The sequence below is a fragment of the Solanum tuberosum genome, unplaced genomic scaffold, assembly GCF_000226075.1.
Source record: "Solanum tuberosum cultivar DM 1-3 516 R44 unplaced genomic scaffold, SolTub_3.0 scf00382, whole genome shotgun sequence".
Lineage (NCBI taxonomy): Eukaryota > Viridiplantae > Streptophyta > Magnoliopsida > Solanales > Solanaceae > Solanum > Solanum tuberosum.
The window spans coordinates 303401-320577 of NW_006239306.1; the positions used below are offsets into that span (position 1 = coordinate 303401).

Genomic DNA, 17177 nt, shown 5'->3' on the forward strand with positions numbered 1-17177 from the left:
TTCGGGGTGGCCCAGTGGTTTGGGCTTGGGACTTCCATGTTGGAGGTCTCAAGTTCGAAACCCCTTGCCAGCGAAAGCAAGGGGTTTGCCTTCTGGGTCGAGCTCGTCGCACCGGGCTTGCCTAGTGCGGGTTACCTCTCCTATGTGGTTTGCGAGCTATTGCATAGGAGCGGGGGTTTTACCCTGTGCGCACCCAAAGGGTAGCGGCTGCGGGTTTCCCTTGTCTTCAAAAAAAAAAAAAAAAAAAATTTTTCAAAATAGACACATGAAGTAGCCGAAGGGAGTTCGACATCTACTATATATACCTAAAAATTTATTTTAACCATGTATATATTATATAATTTTCCGCCGAAGGGGGTTCGGATGAACCCCCTAATAGTAAGGTGGCTCCGCCACTGCTTATTGGTAATAGATGTAAAAAAGTTAAGAAGCTAGAATTAGAACTTCTGTTTCTAACCAACCAAGCAAAAACCGAACCAGAAAATGAGAAGCAAGAAACAGATGACACCCGCTATAAGAAGCTGAGCCAAGTTCCTCTACTTCTACTTGAATGTATTAACCTATTCTGATGTTTTACTCTCCAATTAATTTCAAATCTGTTGATAAACATTTGACCTTATTTAATAGGCTAGTTGCTAGCCATCAGTCAAGTGTAAATTCATAGTATTATGCTCGAAAGTCTAATAAAAATCCATAGTGATGTCTAATAGCTTCTCTAACGAGATCTGCATTTTTATTACATAGTGTCCTTGAATCATGAACTCTTAGTTATGAGATCAAATACCGAAATTTTCAATCAATTCCTTTGTCTTCTTCATCAAGTCTTTTGTGCTATATGATTCTGTGGGATGTTTCTTCTTGTCTTTGTTTTATTTTGCTATCAGACCAACTGCATGAATTTTTGGGTTGCAGGCGCTCTGCTATTCTACAATGCAGTACACATGTTTAATGTCCTATGTGCTTTGTTTGTGACTGGCTCAAAATAGACACAGTGATAGAACTTAATGAATGCTAGTAGTTAAAAGAATAGATCTCTATGTAGAAGAACATTTATCATTAGTTCATGTTAGTTGTGACTGGTGCTGTGGTGGTTGATGGTGTTTAGGGCCTAAAGGATGTTCTTGAATGATTGTTTCTGTAATAACATTGTCATTCATCTTGATTAGAATCTGTATTTTTCTGGTTGTATCCCAGTCCTTTTGGTTTAATGGATTAAAACTGGGCCTTTTATTTCCAATACGATCATTTAATTTTATCTGAAGCAACTCAAAGAAATAAAAGCTAGGGAAAGTTGCTTTCAATAGGAGGTGGTTAAGATGGTAAAATAGAAGTAAGATCTCACATTCTTGTTGTGTGATCGAAAGTTGTGGAGGACAGAGGTGAAATAGTAAGAAATGAATCCTGTGATCCTTTTCTACTTTTGCTTCCCTTGCTGATACATAGCCGATTGGAAATATGATATGAGAATAAAGATCACAATACTTAATGATACCAGGAACAAGTAGCGTTTTAAACTGAATACTAGTGCATGCTGCATCTACATAACTGCCATTCACAAAATACAGATAATTGGGTCAGGCAACGTGGATTTAATTATCCATAACTGGAAACTCTGAATTTAACCAATGCTCTACTTGACTCGTATTTGTTCCAGCGTAAATGAACACTATTATTTTAAATATACCAAATCTAATTCATTGTGGAATGCTACTTAATGTGCCATTTTCCCCATGTTATTTCTACAGTGTCACAATGGGCACACCATCTGCTCAACATGTAAAGAAAGGGTGCACAATCGATGTCCGACGTGTAGACAGGAGCTTGGTGATATTAGATGCTTAGCACTGGAAAAGGTGGCTGAATCACTTGAGCTCCCTTGCAAATATGGCTCTCTTGGATGTCCTGTGATATTTCCTTATTACAGTAAGCTGAAACATGAGGCAATGTGTAATTTTAGACCTTATAACTGCCCGTATGCTGGTTCAGAGTGCTCAATTGTTGGTGATATTCCTTACTTGGTTGCTCATTTGAGGGATGATCACAAGGTAGACATGCATTCAGGTTGCACTTTTAACCATCGGTATGTAAAATCAAATCCTCGAGAAGTGGAAAATGCGACGTGGATGTTAACGGTAAGTTGGATACAGTTATGTTTTTAAATAAAAAGAAGCTTTGTGTTGTGTATTAACATGTCCTTCATAAACAGTGCATCTGATATTTGATTAAGGCTCAAAATTTGGAAGATTTTGAATACTGATAATAGGCATCTACCATTTTGCTGTGTAGTAAATGGCTCTCTTTGATTTGACAGAAGTTGTTTCCATGATAAAATCATTTTTTGATGTTTGGTTGTTTCAAATTGACAAAAATGCTCAATTAAATACTTTTCCACTACATGGAGGAAGAACAGTTTGAGGACATAGGTCCGTTCTTCAATGAAACACTCTTTCTTTCCAATTCTATGTTACTTGCTCTAACCAACATATAAAACACTGTTTTCCATATTTGCTACTCACAATCATCATCAAACAATATTAGTATGTGGAGGTCAAGGATTAGGGTAGAAGCTAGAAGGTTAGGAGCTAGCCAGGCGTTGTCTAGTTTCCTTATCCTTATTCCTCTCATAATATTTTATTCTTTGATTTTATTATTACCTGCTGCCTCCTTTGCTTCAGTTATCGTATTACTTGTTGATACTGTTCTTTTCTCCATTATTTTGGTCACAATGACATTCATTACTGTATTTCCTTCAATACAGACAATACTGTATTTCTGTTTCAAACCTGCTTTGATATGTTTTGCTTGAGGCGAATGTCTATCAGAAACAACCTCTCTACCTCACAAGATAGTGGTAAGGTCCGCGTACACACCACCCTCCCCAAATCCCATTTGTGGGATTAGAGTTGGTATGTTGTTGTAATCATTCTCAAACACCACCCATGTACTTTCTCCGATATTATTAATCTCATTGATTATATATCCAGCCAAACAGCACTTTACTTACACAACAACTATGCCTTAGTCCCAAACAAGTTGGGTTGGCTATGAGTCCTCATTTTTCCATTTAAGCTCATATCATATTATCATCATACTAAATAAATTAAAAGTGACAAATAAGTAAAACATATAGGTAAATAATATAATAATAACAATATTAGAAGTTCTCTAGCAAGTCTAAAACCTATCCTCGACTAGTAGCTATCAACGTATCACCTATGTATCTTCTTCTTCCATTGTGTCCTATCTTTAGTTGAGTCTGCAACTCTGCATTGATTACCTCAAGTCCTCAACTATATATATATAAACGAATAATATCCAGCCAAACATCAGTTTCCCTGTAATTTATAAAGGACATTTTACATTCCTACTAAATGGAAGCTTAGGTTTTACATCTTACCAAACAGTTAAGATGATCCTCTTCAGATCTATGAAATGGGCTTTGCCAGTTTGGAAGTAGATCATAGCTGGTACGACGCCTTTGTTTAAGAGTATTTGGGTAACTTTCTCATGTTTTCTTCTAGTTTTTATCCTCTTAGAATTGTTTCTGATAAAGCCAAAGTACTCTAAAGCAAGATGGCGTAAAACTCTCTGTTTTTTTTTCATGCGTTTACCACTTTTTTCAGGTTTTTAATTGTTTCGGTCAGTACTTCTGTCTCCATTTTGAAGCCTTTCAGCTTGGCGTGGCTCCTGTATACATGGCATTTCTTCGGTTTATGGGAGATGAGACAGATGCTCGAAACTACAGCTACAGCCTTGAAGTTGGAGGCAATGGAAGGAAACTTATCTGGGAGGGTACCCCCCGGAGCATAAGAGATAGTCATCGGAAAGTTAGGGATAGCCATGACGGGCTTATTATACAACGTAACATGGCACTTTTCTTCTCTGGAGGCGACAGAAAAGAGCTTAAGCTACGTGTTACTGGAAAAATATGGAAGGAACAGCAGAATCCAGATGGAGGAGCATGTATACCAAACCTATGTAGTTAATACTGGTTGTACCTCACAACTCGTGGATTCCATTCTTCTTCTCGGATTACTGGATACTGTCGTTAGCGTTTAGCATCATCTTGATGTTGAAGATTCTTCTGTAAAACTATGGAAGTTGTGTTTATTTATCAAGTAGTAATAAGCTTTTTGTTCTTGTGTTTGATTTATTATCCCAGTAAACATCTCTCTGGTCATGTGTGCTGCTGAGTTTGTGGCTTCATTTTGAGTCACAATTACAAAATTTTAACTCGACTCAACCGTTATTGTTGGCTTGTATGAGTCCACCACGAGTTAAGAGACCAGATCCCTTGACAAAATTAGTAATAGAAGTGTTTAAGTAAATTCTTAAAGTAAAGAACACAAATATTTATGCGAAAACTTCCTTGCTCAAGGGATTAAATACAAACTTGAGTACTTACAAAGAATTGAGCTTTTAATTCTACATACCTTGTAACTCTATTATTACAAGACACAACAATAATTCTATTGGAGTGGGGGAAGTCAAAGAGCTTTTAATTCTACATACCTTGTAACTCTATTATTACAAGACACAACAATAATTCTATTGGAGTGGGGGAAGTCAAAGAGCTTTTAATTCTACATACCTTGTAACTCTATTATTACAAGACACAACAATAATTCTATTGGAGTGGGGGAAGTCAAAGAGCTTTTAATTCTACATACCTTGTAACTCTATTATTACAAGACACAACAATAATTCTATTGGAGTGGGGGAAGTCAAAGAGCTTTTAATTCTACATACCTTGTAACTCTATTATTACAAGACACAACAATAATTCTATTGGAGTGGGGGAAGTCAAAGAGCTTTTAATTCTACATACCTTGTAACTCTATTATTACAAGACACAACAATAATTCTATTGGAGTGGGGGAAGTCAAAGAGCTTTTAATTCTACATACCTTGTAACTCTATTATTACAAGACACAACAATAATTCTATTGGAGTGGGGGAAGTCAAAGAGCTTTTAATTCTACATACCTTGTAACTCTATTATTACAAGACACAACAATAATTCTATTGGAGTGGGGGAAGTCAAAGAGCTTTTAATTCTACATACCTTGTAACTCTATTATTACAAGACACAACAATAATTCTATTGGAGTGGGGTAAGTCAAAGTTGGCGGTGCTGTGAGATAAGAATATCTTTTTAATTACTATTAACTATATATATCTATGTGTTCCAACAGAAAACTCTACATTTACGCATATGTCGATGACATGTGGCATACAATGGATGTTTTTAAATTACTTGATCAAATAGAGAGATATTTTTAAGGTTGTCAATAGTTAAAGGTTTAAAATAATAATTCACGTCAAAATTTAGAGATATTTTCAATACTTATCTCAAACTTAAAATGAAACCGAAAAAATTAACAACTTCTATAAAAACAAAAATAAAAAGTTTGAAGTAAAGAATGTATGGTGGCTTCTCCACTCTTATAATAAAGAACAGAAATTTATACACATAAATATTTATTTATTACTTTTTAAACAAAAGTTTCTACTTCTTTAAAATTCACGTCCAATCAAAATAAATCACAAAAGTTAAAATAAAGAAAATACATACTCTAATAAGTTAGCTGAGATTCGTACTATTACTCTTCTATATAACAAAGCAAAAAACAAACCAAAAAAGTGACAAGATCAAAGTATAGTACACACATTTTACTTTCTCTTAGAAAAAATAAAATGGAGTTACCCATGGGTGAAGGATTAAGAAGCAGATCATCAGGTTTAAAACCAATAGAAACAAAGAGGAAAGGGGGAATCGAAGAGTACGATATGGTGACCGTGGAAGACGAGCCATTGAGTCCAATGGCTCGTCTTCTCCAAGATAGGAGGTTCGATGTCCATGCCGTTGCGTTTATGGCTTACAAAACTCGAATCTCACCACAGCCTGTGAAGGAAAAGTTGGTGCATACTTTGCTTAAGCATCCTCGTTTCACTAGCTTGATGGTATGTCCTTTTTTTTTTTTTTTTTTTTGCATGTTCCGTTTATGTAAGATGTAATTGGTTCTTGTCCGTGCATGACAGAGTCAAAATTTTCGTCAAAACATAAAAAAATTCCTCAAAATATAAAAATGTACTTAGAGAGCATGTCACCGAAGAAGGATCTAGGAGCTTAATATTATACTTGTGAACTACTAGGTGAAAAATTTATAAATAACTAAAATTTCAGTGACTTTCACGTACATATATCTAGATTATCGTGTCAAAATTATTGGTTCAACTGAATTCACTATTTGATGAACCTAGTAGCTTTTTCGTAGACTCTGTATTTCTGAACTCCTAACAAATTGATTGACGGTTCTAAAGGAAATTTTGAACCCCAAACTTTTTATCCTGGCTCCGCCTTTGTATATGCGCTAAGTTTTTTTTTTCTTTCAATTATCAACATGGATTTTTCCTTCGTAAAAAAACAAAGAAGAAGAAATGGCTCTAATTTAGCTTATCCTGCCTTACCCATCCACCGGTGGAATCAGAAATTTAACGAAGAATGTGCAAAATTTTCTTTCAGTTGTGTTAAAAGTGAGCAAAATTAAATAAATATTCATAATGTTATAATTTTGAAATGCCTGTTGCACGCTTAATGAAATGAATTATGACACATTTCAAAAGTCTTTCTTTTTTCTTAAACTCTATGCCGAGTCAAACTAAGTCGTATAAATTGGGATAAAGGAAGTAACATTTGAGTTCTATACACCACATAATTTTCCAGCAAAAAATGTGTACTTGACTACTCTTAGCCTAAAGTACTCTGCCCATGATCCTACTATATTTTTAGGGGTTGTTTGGTGTGGGAATAAGAATATATAGTCCTGAGATAAAAAAAAGTCTTGAAATAAAAAAATAGTCCTGGGATAAAAGTTTGGTGTCTTATTTGATTGATATATTTGGGATAACTTATCCCACCATTTATACCATAGTGATGAGATAATTTATCTCATATACAGGGTGTGATAAGTTATCCTAGAATAACTAATCCCAGGATAATTAATCCTGGGATAACTAGTTCCCAACCAAACGACAGAAAAGTTTTACTATCATCGGCCAATTATTAATTCCATTCCCATTATTAGTTATTTTTTTTTAGAAGCTAATATAACATTATTTATTTTTATAATTAATAACTACAAATCTCGATATATGAGAACATTAATTACTAGGACCAATTCTTACCTAACGAATATTAAAGAGGGATGACGAACTTTACCTAGTGTTGTTAGGTTAGGTATGGGGAAAATAGATAAAATTGAAAAGAGTCAATAATTATTAATTACTTAATAAACTTCATTTTAGCCAAAAATGTGTAAGCCGTATTAATGATAATTAGTAGGGGTGTGGTCGGTCGATTCGGTTCGATTTTATGTATTATCGGTTCGGTTTATTGGTTATTTTTAAATACACTAAACCAATAACAAACCAATAAGATATTCTTTATCGATTTTCAATTTATCAGTTTTTGGTCATTAACGGTTCGGTTTTCGGTTCACCCAATAAGAAAATGCTCATACAATAAATATATGATTTTTTACTTCTCTAATAATTTGGCGCGATATAGTGAGACAAACAAATCAGCTGTAAATGCTTTGATATAGTGAAACAAGAAATATAATGAAAAGTTACATCAATAAGAGTAGATGTATGTACGAAGACTACAATTACATGTTACAACCAAAACATATATGAAATTTCTGATGTAAAGTAGAAGTACTGTGACGTGTGTAAATCGTAGTGTAGAAAATTGATATAGTGTCTAGTTATATTAAATTATTAATATCTAATATTTATGAGGGATATAGTAGTAAATTTCTATCGTCTTAATGAGTTATCAGTCTATCAATAACCCAATACTAAAAATCGATACCAAACTGATAACCCAATAATTTTCTTTTATAAAACCATTAAAAACCTGTTAATTCAATAACCTAATAGCAATAACCCATTAACATTTTTTCCGATCCGATTTATTAATCGATTCAATTTTTACACACCCCTAATAATTGATACTCTAAAAATGTGAGCTTTTAGACCCATAAATGAGTCCCATGCGGTGTAGATGAAGAGAAAGATGCATGATACCGTGTGATGTGCCTAGTAATAAGCATATCTTAATGGTGCACGCCATGTATGTTTCTCCATAACATATGGAATTTTGTGACTTCAATATTCAATATTCCAACTACTTGTTCCGTCCATGTTTAATTTGACACATTTTTTTAATAAATAATAAAAAAATAATTTTATTAGATCACTCTTGTTAATTATATAAGTTAGAGAAAAGACATAAAGTCACTGAAGTTGTTTCGAATTTTAAAAAAGACACATTAACTTTACGAATATTCTATTAACCCATAAATGTATTGAATATCTTTGTAAAAGAACTATTTTGAGCCATATTCTCAGTTGGTAAGACACGTGTGAGCATCACATGGTATTGAATATTTTCTTTTCCATTTCTTAGCTTTCCATGTCTCTTCAATTTCTTGGTCAAGTGATAGTGAAGTGGAGATCATTTGCTTCATTTTTGACGCCTCTTCGTCAAAATTCTCGGAGGAATAGCTAAGTAAACAAGGAATTGAAGGTTAACAAGTTAATATTTTCTTACATTATTCGAAAAAGATTATATTTTAAGAAGAAATTAAACCTTATCACAAAAATATCTTGATTTCTCAAAACTAAATGAAATTAAGAAGAAATTAAACCTTAACAATTTCAAATTAAGTTTTTTCGACTAGAAATTAAAAGCGAATAGTTTTTGGGGGAAGATGATGAATTCCTCAGAGAGAGTTCCAACGACTCTTTTGAGCTTGTTTTGAGGAAGATGATGAATTTAAATAAAGTAAATAATTAATAAAGAAAAGAACTGAAACGTGACACCTTTTAATTGGTTTTTATCACAAAAAAGACATTCACGCGCGTGTTGTCCGTGTTCACAAATCAGGTGAAAAAGTAGGTCAAATTGATCCTTTTACAAAGATATTCAATACTTTTGTGGGGTATTAAGACGCCCGCAAAGTTAAGATGTCTTTTCAAAAATCTAGGACAACTTCAGTGGTGACTTTATATCTTTTCTCTATAAGTTATTTAAATGTTGAAAAATAAATATAGTATTCATAGTAAGAGCAAAATAGACATACAATAGTAAAGTATCTCTTAGTTTTCTAAACTGGACAAAAAAAGTTGGATAACTAGTTTTACAGTCTAGACAAGTAAAGATGGACAATACTTTCTTATGACAACATTAATTGCGTATTTATTTTACCAAATTATCTTTATTTAAGGAGAACCATGACACATGACTGGTAACGATGCTTTAACAGAAGATCACATGTTTGAGATGTAAAACAGTCTCTTATAGAAATACATGATAAAATTGTATACAATAGACCCTTATGGTCTGATCCTTTTTCAAAATCCACGTATAACAAAAGTTTAGTGCATCAGGTTGCCTTTTATTGTTTTTGTTAATAAAATTTTGAAAAATTGAATTTGATTATTAGTACTCCAATTCATTGGGAAAATAAATATTTGATAATAATAATTAAAAAAATTAAAATTCTGTCAAAATAGACTAGTAAAAATAGATTAAAAAAGATAACTTACTTTTAGTATATTGAAGAAACAAAAGGAAATAAAGGAAGTATACATTACACTAGTCTTGTAAAAAAATTCTTACATTATTAAGTCTAGACTCTAGTTATAGTCAAATTTATGTGTAATTATATTTTATTATATATAATAAAATAATAATCTATTTTCTTTTTAAAAAAACCGAGAGTATGTTTAGTTATGAAAAGGAAACTAAATCTGTCTAGACACAAAAAGATTAAAATTGAGTAGGGGTGTACAAAATCGAATCGAAAAGTAAAAACCGAATCAAGCTGCAAATCGAGTCAAATAAAAAAAAAACTTGACTACTGGTTTGATTTGACTTGGTTTGGTAGTGGAAGCAAAAAACTCGACTATACTCGGGTTGGTTTGATTTTAACTAAAAAAATTCAACCCGAGACCAAACCAATCCAACATTATATATATAGTTTTTAAAATTTATTTTATATATAAAAGTATTTATTTTGATGTAATTTCTAAATATTACTTATACGTTTTCACAATTTTCATCTTTTAACATATTTTTTCTAGTTTTTTGAAACTTGAAATTTTGAATGGTCCAATAAACGTTAGTCCATAGATATTAGGAGCTTTGATAAAGCTCAATTCAAAATTAAATTAATACTAATGCTAACAAAATAATTAATTCAACGCCAAGAATAACAACAATGTTGGATATTTGTTCTTTAGTTTTACATTGGTTTAGACATTTAAAATGCATAATCTAATTTTAATTTTTCTTTAATGTTTAATCATGTAATAATACTTATTCGACTTATTTTAACATGATTTAGTACTTTTAAATTATGATCATTTTCATTATGACATATCAATTTGCATATTTTATATGATTTCATTATTATTTTTATTGAATATTTTAGTGTCATCACTCATCTCACATTTTGTGTTATTTTTCTTAAGTAACACCTTAGATAATTGTATTTTGGTTGGACTTATAAAGAAATATTTGGAACATAAGTTAATTATATGTTTGTATGAATACTTAACCGGAAAAATTCAAAAACCTGAAAAAATAAATCCGAGGTTTATTAGTTTGGTTTGATTTAAAAATTAAAAAATTCGACACAAATGATTTGGTTTGGTATTTGAAAAACCTGAACCGACCCGAGGTTAAAAAACTTGAAAAAATCCGAGTTTTATTAGTTTGGTTTGATTTATAAATTTAAATTTTTTACACAAATGATTTGGTTTGATATTAAAAAAATTTGAATCAACCCGGTCATGTACCCCTAAAATTGAGCAAAAGATTTCAATCGAACATAAATTCACGAAGAAGTGATATCTCTTCAATCTTATGTGACAAAATATATGTACTAACAAATTTAATGTACACACAGGTTGTGGATGAAGAAAATTTAACAGACATGAAATGGGTCCAAACAAAGATTGACTTGGACCAACATATTATAATTGTTGAAGTAGATGAAACTCAGATGGAATCACCTGACAAGTTCGTGGAGGATTATATTTACAATCTTAGCAAAACAAGCCTCGATAGATCAAAGCCACTTTGGGACCTTCACATTATCAATGTCAAAACTCGTCAAGCAGAGTCCGTGGTTGTGTTTAGGGTTCACCATTCTCTTGGCGATGGCACCTCCCTTATTTCTCTTCTACTCGCGTGCACTCGCCAAACTGCTGATGATCTCAAACTTCCTACCATTCCCACCAAGAAAAGGAGGCCTACTCCATCAGGTAAATTGAGTCAAATGATAAGTCATAACTTAAGTTGCCTAATTTACTTTTATTAGATAAGTTGGGTTAAATGATAAGTCATAGCTTAAGTCACCCAACATGGCCCAACAAAAGGTGTCACATGGATATCAAGTTCGGTCAAAATTTAGTTTTTTTTTTTTTTGGGATATAGGTGGCAATGTGATTCGCTGAGTTATACCATTATGACACATTTTTGACCTAATTATTTGAGGGGTCATTTTGGGTTCAACCTGTTGGGTTAAGCAAACTAATAATTATTGAAGAAACTTACATAAATCTTACGTACTAGTTTAGGAGCTAATTATTTAGATACACTCTTGTTTGCAATATTAAGAATCTTATTAGATTTTGGTGCATCCAGTATCTCGAGATGTATGAGGTTAAAATTATGTGTAATTTGTTCTAGATATACTGTATCTAAGTGGATTCGCATGTATCTAGGATACACAACAAATCTCGCTCACCTCCTTTGCCTCCCTCTCATCTCGTTCGCCACTCTCCTATCCCAGATATATGCGAATCACACTAGATACATACAGATACATGTATCTAGTGTGATTCACATGTATTTAGGATACATGACTATCTGGCTCGCCCCTCTCTCTCTCCCTATTTTAGTGTATTTGGTAGCAAAAATACATGTATCTTCTTCAATATATGATAGAAAACTCTTAATAGTTGTGAGATACATAACATTTTGAAAGTATAGATAATAATCGAATGTGTAATTATGTAGACAAATTGAAGAAGCTGCCGCAAAATGAGTTAATTTTACATCTCTAATTTTTACTTTGGTAGGTTATTCAGCAAAGGAAGGGTTGTGGCGATTGTTGGGAAAATTTTGGCTTTTCATAGTAATGTTTGTGAATACTGCAGTGGATGTTTTCATGTTCATCATCACAACCATGTTCCTCAAGGATACCAAAACACCAATCAGCGCCCCGCCTGATTTCGAGTCTAATAAAGCTAGACGAATCGTTCATCGGATAATCAGTCTGGATGATTTGAAGTTTGTGAAAAATGCTATGAATGTTGTAAGTTATAATCAACCTCTCTTGTTCATATTGTTGTGAAAGTTTACAAGTGAAAATAATTAGCTAATCTTTTTTCTCCACAGACTATAAATGATGTTGCCCTAGGATTTAACACAAGCTGGTTTATCTCAATATCTTAATAGGAGATATGGTAAGTTATTTTTAGTCAAAGAGACGGATTCACAATTTAAATTTGATAGATTCGACCTTGATTCTCTCCGTTGAACTTGCTACATGTTCACAATTATGAGTTTTGATTTTAATACTTGTTCAAATGTTAATAAATTTTTACATTTATACCTCTAAATTATTTTATTGTTCCAAATATTCACAGCTATTGGTGGAAAAGACAAGGGAGCAACAGAGAGAAGCAATAATCTTCCCAATGGCATTCGACTTCGGTCTTTTCTTTGTTTTAACCTAAGATCCTCTGCAGGAATTGAAGTAACTTTCATGCACTCTATTTTTGTTACGATCTCTCTGTCTCATTTTTTATGTGACATTCAAATTTCGTTATAAAATTATATGACATACATGAATGAAACATTTAGGATCTAGCCAATATGATGGAGAATGGAAGCAAAGGGAAGCGGGGTTGGGGAAATTGGTTTGGTTACGCGTTGTTACCATTCAAGATTGCACTACGAGATAATCCTTTAGACTATGTGAAAGAAGCTAAAGCGACAGTTGATCGCAAGAAGCGATCCTTTGAAGCTTTGTCCACTTTGATCATGGCCGAATTACTTATCAAGTTTTTTGGGATCAAGGTATATATACATTTATGTATTTGCATATTTCAAGTTACATTTAATTTCCTTGATGTATACATTTATATATTTGCATATTTCATTTTACATTTAATTAGTAAAATGTAGAGCTATAATTAATAACAATTTTTGTCCTTTAGTTATTTGTTAATTTTGATACTTTGTATTATATATATATATATATTTAACTTTCAACTAATTTAAATTGTTAAAATGTGTTTAAGGTAGCTACAGAGGTGACTTGGAAAGGATTCTCAAATTCAACAATATGTTTCAGCAACTTGGTTGGACCACAAGAGGAAATTGGGTTCTGTGGCTACCCCATTACTTATTTTGCTCCATGTACTTATGGGCAGCCAAGTGTAAGTATTGCTACACTCTATTGTTGAGTCATTTGCTCTTTAATTTAATTGGGGCTCCACGAAGTTGGTGGCCTAAAATTAAATTATAATAAGAGGTCTTAATAAAATTAGCTTTTATGTGCATCACACATGCATCTTCAGCAGTGACAGAGTCAATCAAGATTTTGATTTTCAATAATTGTAATTGTAGGCATTGATGATCAATTTCCAAAGCTATATCAATAAGATGATCATCGTCATAGCTGTTGATGAAATTGCTATACCTGATCCACATCAATTGCTTGATGATTTTGAAGATTCTCTTAATCTCATAAAGAATGCTGTCATAGAAAAAGGGCTTGTTAAGAATCTGAAATGATCAAGAAATCCAACCAAATTATGAAGCTAAGGTTGTATTAGTAACTCTACTATATTAAGAACTTTTTCCAATAATTCACCAGCACTTGTGTACTGCTGCAGTAATTCTCTTTCCTAATGCTTTCAACTTGATATTGAAGGACATGGTACTTTGTAGACTACATTTTAATTAATGGTATTCATATCAATGTATTACAATTTATGGGAACTGATGGCAGTAATTTGGTTGCTTTCGGTATCTGTCCACTTTCGGATATATTTGCCATGAAACTAATGGTGGCATGAGGGATTAATTATCTGAACTTCTTTTCCATAAAGGGATGTACACAGATGTTACCACTACCTCGTGGAGGTAGATAAACTACCTGATAAGGATACTCTGAACCAAGAGGAAACATTGAGGACAGGAACAACAACAACAACAACAATTCTATGCCTAATGACTTGGGAGAAACTAAGTGAAATCCTCAGGTTAAAAATACAGACTCTAGTAGACTACCTACCTATGTAAAGAATCAAGAAGGGGTGAAGCTGGTTGTGGATCTCTTTGATAGTTTACCTCAACTTTTTAGCACTCAAGTAATGGTGGGAAAAAGGGACACTAAAACAAAAGAGGCATTTAGTGGCAATATATTTTCCTTTTAGCAACAATATTTTTTGCCACAAAAACTTTTAGTGCAATTGAATCAATGTCATTGCATTTAGATTTGCTAAAGCCTTTGACGACATTTATATAGAGTGTTGGTTATAAATACCCATCTTTATTGTTGCCGTTAAATATAATATAATGACAATTATATATTGTCGCTAAATAGTTGCCGCTAAAACCTCTATCTGTTGTAGTGAGATGAAAAAATGGGGGATAAAGGAAATGTGTTATGGGTGATAGGGCAGCAGGGACGTACTAGTGACAGGGGAAATGAATATGGTTGACAGGGCGAATGAATGTATCCTTTATTGGTGAAGAGGGGAACAAATTAAGAACGTGGTGAAAATGTGAAGTGTTTGTTTGCCATCATCAAAAAGGGGGAAAATGTAACTCTAATGTTTTGATGATCCTCACAAACTATGAGACCTAGTCCCATGAGTCATGTATATCTGGTGAAATGGAGAACAATTGGAAAGCGGTCGATCGATGGGAGGACACTAGATTGTTTTGTTGAGAGGATAATATATCCTCATTGACATGAAACAGTCCAGTTAAGACAATTGAATACATTGAAGAAAAGCTTTCTTTTGTCTCTCGTGAACACAAGCTTTCAAGAACTGGAAGGGACCTGATAAAGCTATCAAGTGTCTCTTTTGTTGTAGATCAGAAGCATGCGTCTTGTGCGTCATAACTTGTAAGATCAGTTCTTAATCTATAAAGGAATATACCGTGTCTTTATAAGCATATATAGTTAGAGTTAACTGTGTATGGTGTGATTGAAGTATATATTAACTAGAGGTCGTTGATATAGTGGGTAATAGAGGTATTACGTTGGCTCTCTCTGTAATAGGGGTGTTACAGATTGTAGTATTAAGAGTTTAATCCTTACATGTTTGATTGGAGTCTATATTCACTTGTTGCTTGAAGATAGTGAAGACAATTTGAAATTCTTGTGGGACAGGTCGTGGTTTTCCTCCCTTGAGAAAGAAGGTTTCCACGTAAAATTCTTGTTTGTATTTTGCTTTCAGTTGTTTATTTTCTGCGCAATTATTCTGTCAAGGGACTGGTCCATTGACTGCTAGTGGACGCATATATTCTATCAATTGGTATCAAAGTCTGGACTCTCTATCTGGTTAACACCTAGAGAGAGAATCATGTGAAAAATGGCTGCTCCACTAAAATTGGATGAAGGTCAATCACCAACTAGGCTACCTCTTTTTTTGTGGTCAGTTTTATAGATGGTGAAAAATTCGCATGGATGATTATCTAATGACTAAGGATAGTGAGCTATGATATGTTATTCTCGATGGTCCCTATGTGCCCACCATCAATGCAAAGGATGGGAATATCATAAGAGTTGTTCCTAAAACCCGACACCAATACAGTTTCACTGACAAAAGGAAAATTGAAAAGAATCACAAGGCCAAAAAGCTGTGGAGGGCTTGGATTTTATGGCCAGAGAAATTGCTAATGTTGTTTTATGTGCATTCCGGAATCCTGCCACCCCTGCACACAAAATTAAGCTTCAACCATCTGAAAATTGCAACTGTTACTTTGGGTTCGGAATAAACCCCTTGACTAATGACTATAAGGTGGTTTACTTTTTCTAGAACCAGATGATTATGCAGTGTCTTATTCCTATTCTACGGACTCATGGAGAATTTTCCAACCTAAAGATTTATACAAATCAATTCCCTTCCTTAAAAATGTGTTAGACATATTTGATACATGCTGCTATAGAGAGGAGAGATATTTTTTATAAAACCCTAACTATAATTACGTTCAATAATATTTTAAAACTATAACTATGCATAGTAAATACAATAGTTATGTTTGCTAGGTTATGTGCAAATTATATATACAAATACATGAAATGCTGCGTTTACTTCATGAGTGTAATAAAGTTTAAAGTTATAGTTGTCTTATCTCTTCAGAGTATTTATAAAAATCTTAGGGAAATCAACTACTTTTCTCTTCTCCTTCAGTTTTTTGCAAGGGAGTCTGCTAAAGGTTGATTAAGGTGTTTAAGAATTTAGTTCTCTACTGAACAAGCAAAAATAGACGAAATGAGTATTGTTTATGTATTTCCCTTTCCTTTTTAAGCTTTAAAGTATTTGTTCCAAATTATCTTTCAATTTACAAAATCAAGATGAGTTAATTTTTTTATTATTTTGCTTTTAAAATTAATTCTTCAACATAAATATTAAAAAATTTCAAAAGAATTCCTCCATTGTTATATTTTTTTCATGTACATATATATTTAGTCAAAAGTGCTGCATTAATTGTTTGAATAAGATACGTAAATATATTGTATTTAAAAGAATTAAGGATTAAATTAGTAAAAAATTGATTCTTATTCCTTAAATGACTGGTAAAGGAAAAAGTAATCAAAGTAATATGAGAAGGAGGGGGTAATATTTAGATTTACATGACTAATAACAAAAAAGAAATTTTAATATGAGAAATGAAGTCAAAGTATTTAAATTTTCAAGACTAAATGAAGAATAAAATTTAATATAAGAAATGTAATCAAAGTATTTAGATTTGCATGACTAATGTAGAATAAAATTAATTAATATAAGAAATGTAGCCAAAGTATTTAGATTTGCATGACTAAATGTAGAATAAAATTAATTAATATAAGAAATGT

General features: G+C 32.6%; 1 protein-coding gene and 1 pseudogene across 2 annotated transcripts in view; both read left to right on the top strand.

Annotated features, from left to right (window-relative positions):
• The window catches only part of LOC102602007 (E3 ubiquitin-protein ligase SINAT5-like), a 7534-nt gene extending 3385 nt beyond the window's left edge, over positions 1-4149 (top strand). The window contains exons 2-3 of the mRNA XM_006362076.2: positions 1746-2132; positions 3624-4149. Coding sequence (XP_006362138.1) covers positions 1746-2132; positions 3624-3986 — 750 coding nt within the window. The 3' untranslated portion in view covers positions 3987-4149. The remainder of the gene's footprint in view (positions 1-1745; positions 2133-3623) is intronic.
• Positions 4150-5601: 1452 nt separating this feature from the next.
• On the top strand, positions 5602-14083 carry LOC102602336 (O-acyltransferase WSD1-like; annotated as a pseudogene). The gene is made up of 8 exons (XR_368484.2): positions 5602-5964; positions 10980-11337; positions 12157-12392; positions 12476-12543; positions 12727-12836; positions 12944-13159; positions 13384-13521; positions 13712-14083. The product of XR_368484.2 is annotated as an O-acyltransferase WSD1-like (transcript).
• Positions 14084-17177: the final 3094 nt, after the last annotated feature.